The sequence below is a fragment of the Poecilia reticulata genome, chromosome 3 (assembly GCF_904066995.2).
Source record: "Poecilia reticulata chromosome 3, P_reticulata-male-v2, whole genome shotgun sequence".
Classification (NCBI taxonomy): Eukaryota; Metazoa; Chordata; class Actinopteri; order Cyprinodontiformes; family Poeciliidae; genus Poecilia; species Poecilia reticulata.
In genome coordinates, this window is record NC_088832.1 from 25,322,484 (window position 1) to 25,343,111 (window position 20,628).

Here is a 20,628-nt window from a genome sequence, read left to right on the forward strand (position 1 = left end):
AGAGCTGTAGACTTGTGTTAATTATTAAATTCTTCACTATGCTCATCCTAAGTCTCTGTCTGCATTTTGATCCCACTCACAACCTACAAAACTTGACATTTTCAGTCCCAGTCCAGCCATGGCTTCCACCCCCCTAGTTATGCGTGATTATTTGGTTAATATTCAGTTAAATAAATATTCATATATACGCTGCCTCACATTTAAATGGGTTTTTACGAGTATCACAACTGCAAGTCCAACTGACATTTCACAGCTCTGGGCTGTGCAGTAGTATGGCTTTCTGTTTGGCAATGCCTGGGGGAATTCTTAGTGTCTGCCATACTTTACTTGAGATTATATTTAAATCATTTGTATCCAGTAAGGACAAGATCATTTGTCCAGAAACCCTGGACAGATGACACATATCCAGTGAAAGAAAATGATGTCATGATCATTAAAAGGATGACTTCCAAACTCTATCCGCTCACATCTTTCATCTTCCCAAATAAATGTTGACATGGACACATGTGTTTTTAAAAAGATGCTGCATGGCTTGAGTTAGTGGAAGGCTGGATAAAGTCATTTTTCGCCTTTCTGCAGGCAGGTCAGAAATGAAAACATGACGGCAGAAAGGCTGCACTTGATGTGACACGAGCCCTCCCAATTTATTTTGATTGGCCGTGCTTTATGCAAGCCTCGGCTAAATTTCCCAGGGGCAAGCATGCATCCTCTCTAGGACTGGCAAATTCAAAACATGCCTGCCCACCAGCAAAAATGACTCAAAAAGAAAACCAAATGTATCAAACAAGTAGATATGGTCGTACAGTTTGGATCTGCTTTTGAGATTTGGAAGACAGTTTTCTTTTAAGACAGTCATAAGCACTCTTAGTTGCCTTCAGGTGAAAATATTCTTGTATTTTCAGGGCTGTTGACCGTAAATGCAACATGACGCCCAGGGTTTGGTGATTGATTTTAGTTTAGTCTAGCTCTTTTAACAAAGCCGAGAGTTTGCTGTGTGAGAACTTCATTAAAGACCTCTAAATATTTTTCCAGCAGAGGCCAGTCAGTCTGACCAATATTGTAATTTATTTAAACCCACATAGTTTACATTGTGCGGAGGCATGTGATCCTCATCAGCAGTCTCATTAACAGGTCCAAACCGTGTCTGAATGTTCATTGATGCAGATCGAAAAATAAACTAACAGAATGATGGTTTCCCTGACGACGCAAATCACCTTCAACTCAAGCACATTGCAATGGGTTATGATTTCTCACAACTGTCTTTGATCATACACCACACAGCAGACACACAGATGAGCAACTGATGTTGAATATTAAAAGAACATATAGCACTGAGCTGTCTGTCTCAGATATAAAGTGTTGCATTTTTTAAAAGGGATGCTGGCTGGATGGGAACAAATTTTCTGAGAGAAAGGCCCAGGGGTGGCCCTATGATTAAAGAAGTCAGAAGATGACAGCAGTCTGTCATTATCAAGGCCCTGACTTTTTACTGTACTGGGCCCCAGAAGGCTGCAAATATTGTTTCAATGATAAATAGATGATAAACGAGGCAGTCTTCCACCCACAGTAAACATGAATGCCCCAAGCAAATATGCATGCAAGAATAATTACATTCTCACATATTTTGAAATATCATTACAGACAGATGAGCTGAGACTTATTTAGCAAAATGCAAGTTGCACACAAGTCAGCAATGGTTTCACACAGAGAAGCTTGGAAAGGCTGGATTTGCAAAGAAGGTTTAGCCATAAAGCTGGCAAATTAAAGCTTGCTATTTGGAAACACCAAAAGATGTGGGCACTCTCTTAATGGTTTCCCCATTGAACATTAGTGGTTCTTCAACTTTTTTTGATGAGCACCACTCCAGTAAATACGCAAGTAACACAATGTTAAAAGATATTACTAAATAGTTGAACAGGACCTGGACCCTCAGAAATAAGTTTGTTTTGGGGGGTTTTTGTTTGTTTTTTTGCACATATGTACCTCACAAGACTTTTCAGAAAACTTTATCATGATTGAAAGGTGCTATGTTGCTGGTAATGTTCCAAAGATTTGGAAAATGTGCAAAATTTTGTGATATTTCTCATTCTGCTGGTATAGAAAATCCATTATAATCAAAGTGTAGTCATCCAATAATTTCCTCTTGCTTTATGTCTGGTCAAGAAAAAAATTCCAAATTATTCCCTAAGCCTATGAATATCAGAGCAAGAGAGAGATACCAATATACTTGTAAGGAAAAAAAAGGCTAGACCTAATTGGCTAATTATTCTATGTTCCCTTCATTATTTCTCATATTGAAACAAGGTTTCATGTTTTATTTTTTAAATAATTAAATTCTTGATTTGGATAGCACCAATCTACCAACAGCAAATAGTACCAATCTTCTTATTCTGTTTCAACTTTTCCCTTCAGTGGTCTTTACACCAAACATCTCTCTCAATTTATTTCTATCCTCTGCTTCCTCTACTCTCACACCATGTACACCTTTCCTTTCATTTTTGCTGATACACTTTCATCACTCATCACACCTGACACTTTTCTCCACCCATTGCAACCTGCTTGCATACTCTTCTTCACCACTTTTCCACACACTCCATTGCTCTGGACAGTCTCAAGTAGCTACAGTTCTCTACCTTCTTTACTTCAAGTCCCTGTAACATGACCTTTACACTGGTGTATTCTGACTTGCTGCAGCCAATATTTACTCCTCTCTTTTCCAGTACACATCTCCACATCTCTAGCTTTCCCTCTACCTGCTCTCACTGCACATTACAATGTCATCTGCAAACATCATAATCCATGGAAACTCCTGTCTAACCTAATCTGTTAGCTTGTTTGTCACCAAAGCAAACACATAGGGGCTTAGAGCTAATCCTTGATGTAGTCCCACCTGCACCTACACTTTCTATGTCACTACAGCACACTTGTAGTAACCTCACTGCTGTCTCACAGTTATCATATGTGTCACTTTAACATACTTCTCTGCCACTCCAGACCTACTGATGCAATACCACAGCTCCTGTCACAGCAGTCTGTCATATTATTTGGCAAATAGTTCCAATGTAGTAATTCAATTTCCCACTGAAGTGTCAATATCAGGATTATGATATGTAAAATCAAGTATATTTTATAAATACACATTTAATGTAGTCATCTTTGAAGTTTGCAATAAGACCTCAATCATTAAGAAAAATACTTTATTTTTTAGACTGATTTTAGATTGATTTGAGACTGGTAACAAGTTTTGCATTTTCTAGGATACTGATAAGATTTTAGAAAAATAAATAAAATTTCCTTTACTGCCACCCTCAAAATGCACACATGTAAGTCAATGGGTTCATGTGGACCCTGGTGTCATCCTGACAGTTAAGGGGTTAAATTGTTTATCTGTTACTATAATGTCCTAAGAACTAAACAATAATAAAACATGCATAGTCACTGCATAACTTATCCCTCCATTTTTACCCAGAAGTAAAAACTTTCATGTTGGAAGCTGGCAAATTACCAGAAAGGTTCTTAGAAGTCAAATATTTGAGTATTAAAGTTAGAAGTCAAATATTTGAGTATTAAAGTTAAAATTTTCCACCAATCCACACAAAAATAATCGATTGTGCTGCCGACAATGTAAGTTGCTCACACACACAATTATACACAATATTGTTTATTAAACATATTTCTACGGTACGTACACAGTTCAGATAAATATATTACTTTTCACAAAGTTAGCCTAACCAGGGAGCATATCAAATCCCACTGTTTCTAACTGGGTGAGATAACATTCCCAGACCAAAGTTGTGAACTCAGAGGTTAATGGAACATAGCGAGAGAAGACATCAGTACTTTTTCCTGATGCACTGTTATCCACTTGAGTTTCTATCTTTTTTGGAGTAGTCTTGAACAACTCTTCTTTTTGGCTGTTGACGTGTATTATCTCAGAACCCACAATTGTTTTCTGAGCAGCACCAAGTTCAGCCCAAGTGGTTCTTGAGCCAGAATCTAAGAATGAGGGCTCCACAGTAAATGCTGTATAACAAAAAGCAAAGATACCAATCCTTATAGTGAAAGTTTGCAGTAGTGGAAAATGTGAATCATAATCCATGTGTATATGGCAGGTCAAGAATTACACATTGTATTGACATTTTGTGATCCATATTACAATTAATTATACAATAATAGTGCATAATAACTGCTCCCTTTTGACAACTCCTATCTGTTACAGCTGATTTGGATATGCTTCCAATCTCCACATCTGCACAGAAACGATGGGGTCACGGAAGTTGTCATGTAAAACCCTCCTCCTTGTTATTACGTTAAGAGATTCGGAACTCATCATGGTACTCAAGATCACTCTTATCTAGTTTGAGAAGATGAAACAAGAATTACTGAAATTAATGTCAAGCATAAAGGAATTTCAAAATACAGCTTTAATTAAGGTTTCTTCTCTAAATACAGGAACATATAGGGAAACAAAATCAAATTTAAATTTGCATAAACATTACTTTTCAACTTGAAAATGTTTCCCAGATTCCCTCATTTAGAAACCTAATTTCGCTCTCGAAAGCTAAGAATCAGCAGAGAAGTTAGGCTCTTTATTTATGGTTGCTTTGCTACATGGATTTTCTGTCAGTGGGAATTTAGAATTCATAAACACGGCTGACTCCTCTGCCCACGTCAGTCTGGAAGGCAATCTTCGCGCCGGTCTCACTTCCCATCCTGCGCGTCCTTAATGAAGCAGGATTGATAGCACGCCAGCGGAAACGCAGCTCACCTCATCAGCGACCAGCCAGGGGAGGGACACCCTCCAATAAATAGCCCAGTAAACACACAATTAAGGGCCCACATATCACTGCTCCGTTATTACATCCTACCAATTAAGCATCAGGGGCAACCTCCTCATTTGTATCGCTTTACGCCTGTAATCAGTAATTTAGTAATGATCTGCTGAGACTCTGCTGCAGGCTCAATAACCAGGGTGGGGGTGGGGGTGGGAATGGGTGATGGGGATGGTTGGAGGGTGTTGTCAACTTTGAGTGCAGTAAAATATTAAGTGTGGAGTTCAGGCTGTGGTGCTGAGTTTCTCTTGAATGCTGTATGTTTCAGTTCGTAAGGCATGTTGGAAAGTCACTGACTTGTTATAAAAATGTAGATATAGCAAGTGCTGTGGTGGCTCAGAAGCAAAGCACAACCCACGTGCTTTGCACGAGGCCTTAGTCCTCGTGCCGTTGGTCACAGGTTCAATTCCTGGTCTGGTGACATTTGCCACATGTCTTCCTCCTCTCTCATTACCCTGTTTCCTGTCAAACTACTTTCAAATAAAGGCCATAGAGCCAACAAAAATCTTAAAATATATAGATATAGAAATTCACTATACTACATACCTGAAGCATGTACAAACTTAAAGAAGCCAGTATTTAAGCACGTACAGTAAAAACAATAATATTTCTGCTTCAGAAAACAGTTTTTCCATCATCCCGCTCAGAGGAACAGAACTCAAACCATTTTCCAGTGATGGCCATCTTTAACTGAAGTCTGTCTATCTTTATTGCATGTTAAATGATTATATTTGACTGCCATCTAGTGTACCAGATTGGAAAATGGATCGAGGAGCTTTTCTGATAGATTTTTAGATGATGCCCTTTTTTGGGGCCCTGTAAATAAAAAGGTCTTCAGGATATGGATTGGTCCAAAAGCTTGTTTATCAGTGCACTGTTGTCTGTTTCCAGTGATGAATAGGCAAGGGGCAGGGTTAAATCTTGATAAGGTGCAGGTGCTCTGTTAATATGGATAATGTGTCAGCTAAGTATAGACTAAGATATAAAAATGCTTTTGATGTTTAATAATCCATCCACATTTTGGTAATTTGATCAAAATCCAATTATAAACAATAAAAGGTAAGTGGTTGATTTTGTTTTTTGAACACACACAAAAATTGCACGCTGCCAAAATCAGACATCACAGGAGAAAACAAACAATGGATAAAATAAGGATCAAACACATTTATGTTTTTCTCTGTGAATATCTTTCTAGCATTTCAATTGACACAAAATATTGGTAACAACCCAAATAATCCACACATGCAAAGAAACTAAAGCAATTTAATTCACATAAGTAGAATGGTAAAGCGAATAAGTAACGAGTGCATGAAGAAATGACATAGAAGAAATAGATTTATTGATGTGGTGAAAGAGGACAACATGATGTCAGCTGGTGGGAGGGCAGAGGATGCAGAGGACAGGGCTAAATAAAGACAGATGATTCGCTGTGGTGACCGCTGAAGGGAAAAGCCGAAAGAGGAGAAGAAGACATGAAGAAAGGATCTGCAGAAAACCATGAAACCATCTGGAATCTGTCAGTATTTAAAAAGTACTGCTACTGCTATGTGCAAATCAATCTCAACTGGTTTAATACCAACCGATGGCCAATAATAAAGGTTTCTCATTACTCAACTATTAAACACAGTGGTTATTGAAAAGAGACCATGATAATTGAAAGTATTACTGGTACAAAACATACTAATTGTAATACTAACTTCAAAATCCTTCAATGTGTGGTGTTGGACCATTTTAATCTGAAAGTGGAAAGAAGTTAATTTCACTACAAACCAGCCACAGCCAGACCCCCTTTTAAAAGAACCACGACAGACAATGAAAAAGAATAATAAAAATGTTGTTAAAGAGTCAAGGAACATTTACAGAGAGCCTTAAAATTACACGGTAGCAGGGATATATTTTTTTTTAATCAAAAAATAAACAACAAATACTAACTATAACCACTTCGGTCTCTCTGCACACTCCACTGCTGAAGAAAAAAGCATTTTCTAGCATTTTTAAACTTAGCTGCACAAGATTTGGACAAGGCAGTGAACAACTGAGACAACAGTAGCTACTGTGCTTTCATAAAGGATAACAAAAAGAGAACGAAAAAAAACTGTACTTGTTCCCGTTTAAGTGTTGGTGCTGGAGCACAACTAGCAAACACAGACAGTTAGAAAAAAGGAGTGGTTTAAAACTCATCCTTGCTGCTGGTTCAAAAGTTGTGCATCTGTTTGTATTACATGTGTTGTCTTCTGCCAGGTGTCAATCATTTGTGCATTTAATAATATAGGGAGTCTAGTCTGGCCATTGAGTTCATAATGATGATTTTCTCGACGCCACAATAAAAGTTCCTCCACTCATGTCTCATGCATTATTTGCATTTTGTGGGAGAGCAGGGAAAGGCCAGAGCAACAGCATTAGGATGAAAATGCGTTTCTAGGTAGTATTTTGTGCTTGGAGTTTACTCACAGCCACTTTTAGAAATGTATTGAAACCTGCACACCTGGTTGCATTTCCTACCTTGAACTATTTTAGCCCTTCTCTCCCCCCCGAGACCCGCCTAACATTGCAAAGAGCAGTGGATAAAACCGAGTTAATCACAAAGCTTCTTTACCTTGCTGATCTGAATCTTATTGAATGCCTTGGTGACGAACTGCAAAGTAATATTGAATAGGACCTTAACACCTTCAGCATTTGCACGGATGAATGCATGATGAGCTTTCACAGTGGGACCATAGTTTCCCAAGAGAGCAAAGTTTCTCTTCACTGATGCTGATGGCGTTTATTAATGAAAGTAGTGGAAGCTTTTTTTTGAAGAGGCAGGGGGGCTTTTCATAATATTCTTTGGGGATTAAAGTTGGCTTGCATGAGTGAAATCACTGAATATAAAAATATGTTATGACAAAGTACAATCCCCACACCTTAGGCAGATTTTCAGGTTATGCTCTATATGTGTTCCCGTTGTCTGACTGCACCCTTATGAAGAGCAGTCGCTGTGATATCTCTCTCATAATTATATTCTTTTTTGAGCTAGCCTTATGGAGAAGTCTTTTCATTATTAATAGGAATGTTTTTCTGTTTCCTTACAGAAAACATCCAGTAATCGGATGAGTTTTGTTTTTGTCTTCTTTATTATTCGGTCAAAGTTTTGTTTAGGAGCCGTTTGACCAGTACACAAAATACTCACATTCAGCAGAGTGTGAAGCTCTTTTTTGTTCTGAAAATGCAGTTTTAAATGAATACAAGATTCATTTCCAAGCAGTATGCCAATGTATACTGCTTGGAAATACCAACCTTGCATTGTTTTTATATACTGCAGTCCCCTGTCTTCTTGCTTTCAGTATAAATGTCTTGGTAAAAAAAAGGGACTGGGGAAATGGCACAAATTAATGCGGATTTAAGAAATCTATTTAAAATGGCTTTTTTTAAACATGACGATTCTAGTAGAGCAATTCCAGCCAATGCATTATGACAAAACTTGCACTTCAGTCTTGCCCTTTGTCCTTTTTCCTCTTGTGATGAATGTCTGCCACCTGTTCATCCAAAATGCAACAAGAGAAGACTGCCGGTTTGATTGTTCCCGTCAGAGAAACATTGAGGCATAGAAAAGTCCACTGGATCCAAAGACGGATAAATGCAGTTTTAGTTTACACACTGACAGGTGTGAGAAATACACTTTGCTGTGCTTCTTCTGTGCAATTTGTAAGACTATCCATATGTGCATCTTCTCTAAAACGGCATCGACATTCTTCAAGTGCTAGTGATGTTTGCATAATTGAATTGTTATTCATTTTTCCATCTTGTAGGGCTGATCACAGAAGCAGCTAATTCTGGGAGATTTGCACTGTACAGGGGAACCACCTCACACAGAGCGCCTGGAAAACAGAAGCTGAAGCTGGAAAGAGAAAAAAAACAGATGAGGAATGTGTTCCAAAGTGAAATGTGTGTAGCTGATATTCTTCAAAGACTAATTTGGGACGAGTGTGTGTCAGCGGAATAGAAGCAGCAGGAAATATCTCTGTTCCGTATCTGATAAGGAAGCAATTTTTTACTGTGTCCTTGCATGCTGACCAGCTGCGCTGCAAAGCGATGGTCCATTATATGAACTCACGAACAAACTCACTCATAAACCAAACACAAACACGCACACACTTTCAATCCTGTGTCAGACACAAATATTTCATCTTCTTCTGATATGTGACCAAAGAGAGATCTTCTCCCAATGGTAAACAAAACACTGAAGAATAAGATAGCAACAAACAGACGCCACGACTCAGAGACAACAACACAGGCATGTACAAATTATTCACACAACTTTACAAATGTTGTTTTCCTTTCCCACTATGAGGTATAGTTATTAATATATAAAGCAAAGAAAAACTTAAACTGAAAACTTAGTCAAACATTTGACAAAAGAGAGTTGAAGGAAAGATATGTTGACACTCATGTATTATAGTTACTATTTTGAAATTAAGATTTTTGTGCTTGCTTCAAAATAAGGATAATAAGCCAAAAACACACTCCTCGTATACATCCACGTGACTTCTTCTAGGACAGGCTTTTGACATTTATCGATCTTTGGATGCAGAAGATAGTCACATATAGAAAATAGCTAAAAACTTAAAAAGAAGCTTTTGCTTCACACACATTATTTTCACTTTCCAAGATTTACTGCAGGTGCAGTCCACATATTGGAAAACTCAAACATTGAGAATATTTAAGCACCTGTGAAAAACTTGTGAAGGAATAATCAGGGACCTAACCCATGTAATTAAATATTCTATATTTGAGATTGCACACCTGTGGAATGTTTTCCTACATTAAACATTTTTCTTTGATTTATTTATTTTTTATGCAATGCCTATTTTTTTCACTTGGCTTATTTGAAGGTCTGCTCAGTGTTGTGAACTTTGAAGCTTAAGTGTTTTTCTGTGTCCTACAAAGAAATGTATAGCTACTTGAAAGCTGCTGACACAGAAGTTAAAGACAAAGAAATGAAAGACACAAGATAAACAAAATACCAGAGGTCAGTATTTAAAAGAGCGTATTTTTTAAAAAGATAAACATGGAGTCTGTTGCTGGCAGAAGGACCGTCTGTGTCTCAAACAACCAGGGTCAAATCAGCATGCTCCAAGAGGTCCAGACAAGCAATACATGCAAAAGATCATTCCCATGATGATCAAAATTGTACAAAAGCTCAACACCCATTTTTCTCTCTCTCTATGACAGGCTAAATAAACCAATATTACTGTTAATTTATTTTTGTGTAACTTTACAAGTGGTACGCCTTAATTGAAAATCAGGGTCAAAGCTCAACCAAGAGAAAAAATATCTAAACGTGATTTTCTTGCGTGTGTCCATTTTTCGTGCAATGGCCACTAGATGTCGCCAGTTCCGCCTCCCTTTATTGCATCTTTGCGCTTCTTCCCCTCCTTCTTGCCGTCGGCTGAAGGGTCACGTGACACTGTTGTCAGGTAACAGCATGGCGGACTCGCACGTTGAGCCTCTTCACAAATTGTATCGTTTATCCAGCTAACCCCGCTGTGACAAGAAAATCATCTTTTCAGCCGGTGAAGCCCGAACACACGGCAGAATGGAGGAGGAAAACAAACTGCAGTTCCCGTCTCTACCCGCGACAAAGGAGGAGCTTCTGGTGAGAGACCGTCAGCTTGCCTAGCGCACACTGCCTGTGAGCAGCTAACCCAAGCTAACAAGCAGCCTTATTTTCCAGCAGGAGAAAATATGCGCTCATATGGCCTTTTTGTGGGACATTTTGCGGATATGACCAAGTGTTGTTGATGCACAAAAAACTGTTTGTCTTTAAACCCGTTAATGTTGATGAATTTCTTGACGTAACCAACACCGAGAAGCTAACAGGCATTAGCCACGAATGCACACATCAACATAGCATAATTTGTGTGAAGCAACATAAACTTGAGAGTAATTGTCCTCTCAGGCTCTAAACGTTCTTATACATCTTCCTGTTGCAGGACTGGGCTTATCCGATGAGAAGAGAAATGCAGGTATGTTACATCACTGCATGTGGGAAATTCACAAAAGGTTTTTAAGCCTAAACAAACACTTTATTCTGCGTAGCTAGAAGCTACACATTTACAGGGTATAGAGCAATATGTTCATTGTTCACAGATTAAGATTAGGCATAACATTATAGCTATTTGCCTAATAGTCTGTTGGTTCCTATGTTGCGGCTAAAAACATTCATTTTAATTCAAATTAAGTTTAAAATACTTTATTTATCCCAAAGAAAAATTAAATGTTGGTGGAAATAATTTCATTAAAGTATCTTCAAAGAGTCTTTGTAGATGGGGATGCTGTGGGGATCCAGTAGCAGTCAGTCTTACAACAAATCTAAGAGGCCTCTGACTGAAGAATGTTGCTGTAGGACAGTCTCATGACTCTCACAACAGCAGAGATGATTTTCCTCAGTGACATGTCAACAGTGGATCTAGTAGTCCATGCTCCCCTCCCTCTGCCAAATTGGTAAAATCAAGAGCTTTGTAACAAAAAACATGGACCTGAGTGAAACATGTCTCACTGCATATATGTTTGCTTCAAGTATAGGAATGTTTTCTGGGCCCTTTCTTTAACCCTTTCAGTTCCCACTATATCTGTCGGTGTAGAAACAAATCACCAGCGTAGGAATTTACCCCAGAAAAGAGATATAGCAGGTTGGTAGTACTTTTTTACTCACCAGGAACATTTGGATGGAGTTTTGTGGAGAGAGAGCCATGAATTGTTCCAGGGTTTTCCAGGCTTCCAGTTCAGTAGCTCATAGTTTTTTTTAAGTTTGTCTCTAAAAGATTGCAGCTATCTGTTTAGTAAAAGGAAGAAATGTCTTCAAAGTAATATTTTAAGACAATAAATTATGTTCTGAGGCACAAATAAAAGCCAAAACAACCCCGGTGGGTCAATAACAGATTTTAAGGTGCCACTGCTCTAGATAATATTTCTTTAGAAACTGATTTTAAGCTTTAATTATTCAAATTAAAAGTTAATGATCATTGAAGCTTTCCTCCGACTTTGAAGTAATTAAAAATTTGTCTCAGTGTTGATGCCAGGCTGTAATTGTGACAACAGGAGCAATCACTTCAGAAGTGAGAGTTTTATATGTTGGCAAATCCCTGTAAAATTAGTTACAGGTATTTAGACCATTATGTAGTACATTTACATAAGTCTAATCGCTGACATAGCATCCCGGTTATCAATTGTAGTTTTATTTTTGTAATCACAGCTTTTTATTGCAACAGGAGCCTCTCTCCCACACTCACTGGATGTCCTGGACAGTCATTAAAATGCCTGCAGAGGGAGGAGTTATGACTCAGCCAATGTATTTACAGAAAATTTCCTTCTTCTTTTTTTAAATTAAAACCGTACAAGGCTAAATCAGAACATTCTGGGTTGCATATTTAAAATCCTCCTTGTTAGTGTACGGTGTGTTTCCCAGAAAAGCGATGTACTCCGCTGTCTACATGATTGAACAGAAAACGAAGGCCAGCTTCTTCTACACCTCTGTCCGGTTCTGGAGCTTTTGTGCCCATTGTTGGTTCTATCAGCAGATTACTCAGACTGGACAGGCCAGCCTTAACCCCTCAGTGGTCATAATGTTATGCCTGATCAGCGTTTTGTCTGCAAAGCATCATTTAATTTATGTTACTTTTCATTTCAGTCACAGTCTGAAATCATTGCTGGGAAACAGTTTCCTTATAAATGTGATATTAAAAGATAGGAATCTTATCGAGCCGGCTGTCAGACGAGCGCCGCTCTACTGTACTTGGTGTGCAGCGTAGCAGCTAAACCATGAAATGTAGCTGTATTTGCTGATGGTGTGTCATTATGTATATTTGTGTTCAGGAGATTTTACCTGGACTGTTTTTAGGGCCCTACTCTGCTGCAATGAAAAGCAAGGTAATACTATGAAGAATCATCCAAATAAACACATGTATTTCTAAAAGAAAATGAACCCGGTTTTAATTGTAGCTCTCACTGTTCTGTTTTGTCTCCTTCTAGCTGCCAACTCTTGAGAGACACGGCATAACACACATCATCTGTGTTCGCCAAGACATTGAAGCCAATTTTATCAAACCCAATTTCTCTCATAGATTTAGGTAAGGCAACACACACATAATATGCTCAGAACATCATATATGCTCATTGTTTGAGTGAATCTAATTTCATATATTTCTTGTAGATATCTTGTTTTAGATATTGCTGACAATCCAGTAGAAAATATAATTCGTTTCTTTCCTAAGGTAAGTCATGGATTAGGTTTGGCCTTGTAGAAAAAAAACATTTTATTCACTCAAAGAACATTGAGATTATTTACAATATACTGTCTTTTATTTTCTTTTTGCAGACTAAAGAGTTTATTGATGGCTGCTTAGCAACAGATGGTAAGTTTCCTTGCTGTTTGTCATGCTTTAAATATTTTTCTGTTCAGTTAAGTGACCTGGGTTTTGCTCCTGTAGGAAAGGTGCTGGTTCATGGTAATGCAGGGATCTCTAGAAGGTGAGGCATTACTTTGTTGTATGTCTGCAATTATAGGCCATAAAAACACAAGAGGCTCCTAAAGTGAAGGTGCATCAAGGGCTGGACAGCAAATCAAAAACAGAATATGTATATAGCAACATGATCAATGTCAATACATAATACCTCTGTTTCAGTATTCAATCATTTTACTGAACTCTGACCCAGAACCACGCAGCATTCTGGGGGATGTAGGCAGAGGAAAGACTTCAGCTGCTCAACCTCTCACTGCCAGCTGAGCAAGGTTGATGGCATCAACTAACTCACTCAGTCTTTGGTTACCTAGCAACTCACCCATTCTCTGGTTACCTAGCAACAACCTGTTGAGTAACTTTGGCAGTAGAAGTTTAATGTTTGCTCTCATAACTGCTTAAAAATAGGAAAGCTCACGCTACCAGTTTAGTATTTCAGATATTTAAAGCAAAAAACTATTGATTATTGATATTGATTGATATGTTTATATTCTGATGTTTTTCAGCGATATCTTCCCGCCCTTGGTGCATCAAGAAAATGAAATAGATTTTAAAATAATTAAATATTTTCGATCAATATTTAAGAAGAAACTCACTAATTCACATTTTTCCATGTTTTATCTCTTGTTAATATTGGAGTATGGTTAAAAAATAATCTATGTATATTAGAATTTTAGGTAGATTGAAAAAAGATTCTTATTATGAAATAAAACATTTTTAGCTATGTAATGTTTTACATCTTCACTGATCAGTAGTATTTTATTCCGAAAATAAAATTTAATCATCTGTTTGAGTAACATTACTATGTTTGCTTCTTGTAGTGCTGCCTTAGTGATTGCCTACCTTATGGAAACATTTGGGATGAAGTACAGGTAATTTGTTTCCAGTAAACAAGAGCTGCCACCTACGGCTCTTGCAACAAAGTCTTCATCGTTGCAGTTTATAAAGCTTTCAGATTAACTGTGATTGTAACTGCAGGGATGCATTCAGCTACGTACAGGAGAGGAGATTTTGCATCAACCCCAACGTAGGTTTTGTCCACCAACTGCAGGTAAGACACTATTAAATCTGATATATGCAGTTAGCAAGTATGTCGGCATACTTAAAAATCTTGATATGGTTATGTTTAATGTGCATAAGTTTTAGGATTCTATTAATATTTGTGGTGTGTGGTAATATAACACCCTTGCTGTATTCTAGTGATTGTATAAATGTAAATACATTGGGTTTCTTAATGTGATTGTGGTTTGTTTGGTGCAATTTTTTAATTTGTTGGAAAAAATGTACAGTGTTGTTGCAGTGGCAATTAAGAATATATTTATCTTGAATAACCGGAATAGGTAATTGTGCCCTGGATACTTTTCCCATACATATTCCAGTATATATTCCCAGTACATATTTGAGTTTATGAACCCGTAAACTGATAATAAAATACAAATTAAAAGTATTGGTTTGGGACAAGCTTGAGCTCAGTGAATTGGAGTATAAGCCAAAGGTTTACTGTCACTTGAATTATTTGGTTATTGTAGTTATGAGGATTTATTTTGGTTCTTTCTGCAGGAATATGAAGCAATCTATCTGGCCAAACTGACCATTAAAATGATGTCACCGATAGAGTTGGGCAGGTCATTCTCTCTACAAGCTGGGATGCCAGGTTTGTTCAAGATGAACCATCTCTAGTTTGTGAAAAGTAACCAGTGTTGTAAAAAAAAAAAACAATGTTAAAATCATTGCTGATAGAGCAGTGGTGACCAAATTTCTTCCAAGCTGGCTGCAATAATAGTTTTTTTTTGTGTCTTTTCATATAAAACAACCGTTATGTGAATGGGGCGAAGTTTTACCTTTGACCAAATCACAACATTTATTTGACAGGAAGTCGAAAACGCAGCCTGGAGGAGGATGAAGATTTTGGAGCAATGCAGGTCACAGCAACACAGAACAGCTGAGCTTTACAGACTTTAAGCTGCGTGGCACTGTGCACTCTTTTCTTCATGTTTTTTACATTTTTAATGGGATTAAAAATGTAAATATTTGAACTTTTTCTAAGGGGAATGGGAAAGAGGGTGGGAGGACAGCTTACCCATGTCTGAGACATGGAGTAGTGATGAACAATGGTCAAAATGGATAACTGTTTTGTTATTTGAGCAGGATGCACTGATGGGAGGAGTTTGTTTTTTTGTTGTTTTTTTTCGCAGTTTTATAGTATTTAAGCATTTTGCATTTGCAGCGGGACAGTATTGCAATAATGCACTTTGAATACTTGAATTAGTGAAAATAATCTAATCGGGGATGTCTGCATAAGGGAGCGAAGAGAAGATGTCGCCCAGCGGAGGACAAAAGGAGTAGCTATGCCTTTATTTCAGGAGTGATGAACTAATAAGGCCTAACAGTCAAGAACAGAAAAATGCTAAACACTGCTTAATAAAAACAAGTCCTGAGTACTGTAGTAATGTCTTCATTATTTATGTACTTCTGCACTTTGTTCAATGCTTGTTTTCCAGCAATTGGTGAACAGCAACATTTTTCAGTCTTTATGCTTAAGTGTTCAGGTGCAAATCTAAGATTAGATTTAAAAGGTTTCTCAGTTCAAAAAGTGTGTGTGTGTGTGTATATACACACACACATATATATATATATATAATATAGTTTTTTTCATGATTTTGCTTGCATCTAAAGCTACCAAATTCAATTTGCCAAAAAAGAATTTTATGACTAGTGCTTTTTTCCAGCATATGACCTGAAAGCTGATTGGAAAGAAATGTGTGACAGACAGATGCAGAGCTAGCCTCAAGAGGAATTGGGCTTTTAAAAATGAAGCAGAGATTTAAGCATCCTGTGCCCATAGTGCATAGCACTGATGCAGTAATTCATGCAAAAGGAGCCCTGACCAACAACTTCATTTGTTGAGTAATTTTGTAGCAGAAAAATTTAAAACTCTCGATCATAGAATATTTTATTGGATTTACATTTGGAAATAAGTTATTTTAAATACGTTCCCCAGAATAAAATCATAATTATAAAACTCAACTACAAAAGCTTAAATAAAAGTGAATTTACAAAAATCACTTGTCATTTCTTTTACAAAATGCTTAATGCTAAATCCAGTTAACCAACTAAAAAAAAAAAAACACCCTTATCAAATTATTACTACTGCCTTTGAAAATGTTTTTTCTTCACTGGAAATAGTTTAACAGTCTTCTTGTATTCAAAACTTCATTTTAGATACCCAACAACAAAACCGATGTGCTGAGAAAAAGAGCACTTCGTACCAATCGGACTAGAAAAGTGAAACCCAAACAAAACCCAGATAGCATGGTGGTTCCTCATGAATGTCAACAGTTGCTATTAATTGGTGGCAGAAAACTATAATTTTAGGTGTTACTTTTTTCCATATGATAAAAGCCAAATTTAATGTTTTTGTAGGATTGTCTTTACTTGTAGTGTAGCAGTCAAATTATGTTTGTCCTTTTTGTACTCGATTACCCTTTTTCTCTGGGAAAGTAAGACAATACATACATTCTTTAAGACGGATGAAGGGAAAATAACAGAAAACACCCACCCCGGTGAGGTAGCAGCGGTTGCCAAAGGGTGATAATTGTCAAACTGAGCTTCAATGAACTGACACTCAAGTTTTCAGAAATTAAGATACCTTGTCAGGCAAGAGCAAACCAAATCCCAGGGAGCTAGTGCTGAAGACCCCAATCGCAAGTGCTGATGTCCGATGTAAAAATGGTCCATGCCCATAAAACTGAGGTGGTTAAAGCTGCAGCTCTCCTCAGTCGGAGAATCTACACTGCATGTAAGTTTCATCCGAGGGGGCATAGCCGAATTTTTGGTAGAAAGCCACGTTTTTGGGCGCACATTCCAGGGTGATTTTGTAGCAGTTAAGTTTTTTGCTGAGAAGAGTAAGCGTTGACACTAACCTGCAAGAAGAAAGAGACGAGATATTTTATGTACAGCGGCTGTCAAAGGTCAAAATACCTCTTAAAATATACCAGGTCTTGTGATGTAATAATGAAACTGCAACTGACTTAAAAACAAAAAAGTCACCCCATTTTATGATGCTGCCGCCACCATGTTTCAACTCTGGGAATGGTACTTTTGGTCAAGTTTCTGTCAAACATTTTCTAACTGTGGCACGAAGTTTATGTTTAGTTTCATCAGACTATAAATACATCCTAAAATTGGGGGATATTCATGCTTACAACTTACAATTTATTGGTTCAGACAGAGTACAGGAGATTGCTCTCGCATGTTAAACATAACCAGTACTTGCTAGAAACTTTTGGGAACCTCCTTAACAACTCTGTGTCTGATCTTTTTTTAAGTTTTGGGAAAAACATTCAGTTTTTAGAATGCCTTCATCATTCCATAGTTAAACTGACATCACACTATATGAGGAAAAAAACTTTCAAATGATTTATCCTGATCTCACTATTTCACATGACAAAAACATTGCATCTTACAAGGATTGTGCATACTTTTGAAAGCCAGTAAAGGTTTTTATCAATTTTGTACTTTCTTACACATTTACTGTGACAAAATGCTACTGCAGCAGTAAAGCAAATATTTACCCTTTAAGTTTAAAAGCTATGTGGGCTGTCAGGTTTGCACAGGCCTACTCACAGTTTCCCGAGCTGCTTCCCTCTGCATATGTCACTGACAACCACCTCCTCCACCCGGCCTCTCTACAAATAAAAAATAAAGGCAGCAGATCTTCATTTTGTTCATTTTTCAGAATCTGTTGTATTTACAAGGTGAAATGTATTTGTCTTGATTTTAGAAAAGTAATGTACATGTAAAAAAAAACAAAAAAAAAACAACAACAAAAAAACAAAACAAGCCGACTGAATATTAGGCTTCTAATAGTCAGTGCATTAATGTGTAACTAATAAGTGGTGATAGGGAGAATCGAAAGAGATCATGGCTCTTTGCTCTGGATCTTTGCTTCTTGGTCAGTGTGCTGTACCTTGGCACAGGAATGAATAAATTTGTGTTCGATGATAAGCGTGGCTGTGGCGATAATTTGTCCCAGGTTTTTATCCTCCACGACGACAACATAATAGTTTCCTGTTGACTTCATGTGCTTGAACTTACCTAGAACAAACAGAAAAGAGGACAGCTTTCTAAAAGACAAACCGTTTTTTTATTAATGGTTTTCCCTCTAGTGTGTTTTCTACAATGTGTGCTATAATGTTTATATTATGACTTCCCCAAGGCCTTTTCCACCACTTCTCAGTGTGAATGGTCTATTGTGGTGCACTCCCTCAGGAGAACTGGAACTAGTTTGTGCACAGAAGGAAGTTTGACTTTATTTCAGAAACGTATCAGTCTGTGTTGTCTGAGTTTCGACTACAGCACAGGTGTCAAACTCCAGTCCCCAAGGGCCACTGCCCTGCAACTTTTAGATGTGCCTCTGCTGCACCACACCTGAATAGAATAATTAGGTCATTAGCAAGGCTCTGGAGAACTTATCTACATAAGAAGGAGGTAATTAAGCCATTTCATTCCAGTGTTTTGTACCTGTGACGCATCCAAAAACTGCAGGACAGCAGGACTGGAGTTTGACACCCAAGGACCACAGTATCGTTTCGTCCAGCCTTACCTGGTTATTCTCACTTGTTGCTAAAATATACAATTCTGTGTGTAATGAGTCCATAAAGTATATGAATATATATTGAATTAAATGACAAAATGTTTTTTTCTAATTGCTCCTGTGTGTGGAAATATTGCAGATGTAGAGTTTAATAAACTTAAAAGTGGTAGCAAGATTTACAGTCAAAGACTTTGAAAACCCTGATGGTAAAATTATTAAGCAGTTAATTATTTTTGCAGCATTAAGTGTGACTTACTAACAAACTGCTCTGGCGTGACATCGCCCGTTTTTGTAAGTTGAGCTAAAACTTCAAAGAATCCTGGAAAACAAAAGCAACAAAGGAAGTCAATTACATCTCCCTGTCAAATTAAAAATACGATTCATGTCTCATAAAGTATTCAGATTTTTAGGTATAAATAAGTAATCCTGACTGACCTTTATTGAAATCTGCTGTACACAGTGGCCTGAGCTCCAGGTCATCTCCTGGGTTGGTTGGTGAGATGGGAGGAGAGAAGGACACGGTGTTGCTGTTCCAGTCCAACTCCTTAAGCAAAGAGGGATCAAAAAGTGGAGTCTCGTCCAGCAGCATTCCACAATCTCTGTCTAGAAGACACGCAGACATCAAATTAAAAATAATGATATTTTAAGACACAAAACATTCATCATTTTTTCTTCAGTTTAATTGTAAAACACCTACATGTCAACTTGTTCCGTCCAGACAGTGAATATATTTGCTCGGTGACACAAAACTTTGACCTGAGCACTACAGCTTCCTTCTGTGAAACATTTTCAGGTCCTGAAGATTACGAAACAAGTTGAACAAGATTACAGTCACACCTACTACCAACAACCATCCTTTGACAGTATGACGCGCCATTCATGATTCTACGTTTCCAGGATGAGGCCAGGCAACAGCCCAGAATATACAATCTCCAGTGGTTCGTCTCTTTTCCCGATTTAGCCCTGCCTTAAATTGAGTTTCCATGTTAACACGATGTAGTTTTACACTTTATTGCTCTTAAACCATCTATGAGCCAGAACACACAAGGATGTCCTGTGTAAATCGGTAACTAAGAGCTAATCTACAAGAAGCACATTGTAAAATACGTATCCTTGATAACACAACGCCTTCATTGAAGTAAATATTTAAAAAGTAAAATTTGTTAGCTTTCAATGACTTTTGTCCCGATACCTACACGAGGCCACTTTAACTCAAGCAAACCGATCTAACCGAGCCGTTTCCAGGAACTTCTACTTCCCAGTGTACAAAATACAACTAAATGTTGATAACCAAGGAGAACTGTTAGCTTACCAGTGGAAAAACCCAGTGAGATACTGTCCAGCTGAATTCCCACACGGATATAATGAACAGGGACGCGTTAGTTCTGAATGAGGCTGGGCTTCATACTTACGCAGAGCACCGTGGGTGTTGTGGCTGCTGCTTCCGCCCAACAGCGTATGACGTGGCATAGATGCTGAAGTGATGAGAATTGCGGCTCTTCGTGTGGGATCCACATCATTTGGCTCAAACGAAGGGTCGCTCACAGTCACTTCCTTCATCGTGGGTCAACATCTAGCCATGCTTATAAACGAATACAGAGATTCTCAAAATTAGGACTTCCAAATGATCTGTGCACTCTGGCAACTCAATGAAATTACTTTGGAGTGAAGGAATTGTTTAACAATCTTGAGCTGGCACATT

General features: G+C 37.8%; 2 protein-coding genes across 4 annotated transcripts; one reads left to right on the forward strand and one right to left on the reverse strand.

The window, feature by feature from the left end:
• The first annotated feature begins 10,263 nt into the window (after positions 1–10,263).
• styx (serine/threonine/tyrosine interacting protein) lies at positions 10,264–15,776 on the forward strand. The gene is made up of 11 exons (XM_008405469.3): positions 10,264–10,467; positions 10,805–10,837; positions 12,687–12,740; positions 12,843–12,940; positions 13,024–13,084; positions 13,189–13,225; positions 13,301–13,340; positions 14,152–14,202; positions 14,309–14,381; positions 14,891–14,984; positions 15,203–15,776. The coding sequence occupies exons 1-11, from the start codon at positions 10,408–10,410 to the stop codon at positions 15,274–15,276; spliced, it is 675 nt and encodes a 224-aa protein (XP_008403691.1). The 5' UTR covers positions 10,264–10,407; the 3' UTR covers positions 15,277–15,776.
• A 489-nt stretch (positions 15,777–16,265) lies between these two features.
• Positions 16,266–20,362, reverse strand: gnpnat1 (glucosamine-phosphate N-acetyltransferase 1). 3 transcript variants are annotated; one of them, XM_008405470.3, is made up of 7 exons: positions 20,339–20,362; positions 19,624–19,722; positions 19,362–19,529; positions 19,183–19,245; positions 18,300–18,427; positions 17,957–18,018; positions 16,266–17,253 (listed from the first exon to the last, which is right to left on the reverse strand). In XM_008405470.3, the coding sequence occupies exons 3-7, from the start codon at positions 19,513–19,515 to the stop codon at positions 17,106–17,108; spliced, it is 555 nt and encodes a 184-aa protein (XP_008403692.2). In that variant the 5' UTR covers positions 19,516–19,529; positions 19,624–19,722; positions 20,339–20,362; the 3' UTR covers positions 16,266–17,105. The 3 variants fall into 3 exon arrangements, with proteins under 3 accessions (XP_008403692.2, XP_008403693.1, XP_008403694.1); XM_008405471.2 differs by having other exon boundaries at positions 20,239–20,359; XM_008405472.2 differs by lacking the exon at positions 19,624–19,722 and having other exon boundaries at positions 20,239–20,358.
• Between the last annotated feature and the right edge of the window lie 266 nt (positions 20,363–20,628).

Coding starts and splice junctions, on each gene's coding strand:
- gnpnat1 (XM_008405470.3), bottom strand. CDS start 19,515: ATGCTGCTGGACGAGACTCCACTTTTTGATCCCTCTTTGCTTAAGGAG. Junction 19,246..19,361: donor TACAGCAGATTTCAATAAAG/GTCAGTCAGGAT, acceptor TTTGTTTTCCAG/GATTCTTTGAAGTTTTAGCT. Junction 17,254..17,956: donor GGGAAGCAGCTCGGGAAACT/GTGAGTAGGCCT, acceptor TTCTTCTTGCAG/GTTAGTGTCAACGCTTACTC.
- styx (XM_008405469.3), top strand. CDS start 10,408: ATGGAGGAGGAAAACAAACTGCAGTTCCCGTCTCTACCCGCGACAAAG. Junction 12,941..13,023: donor AATTTCTCTCATAGATTTAG/GTAAGGCAACAC, acceptor TATTTCTTGTAG/ATATCTTGTTTTAGATATTG. Junction 13,085..13,188: donor TAATTCGTTTCTTTCCTAAG/GTAAGTCATGGA, acceptor TTCTTTTTGCAG/ACTAAAGAGTTTATTGATGG.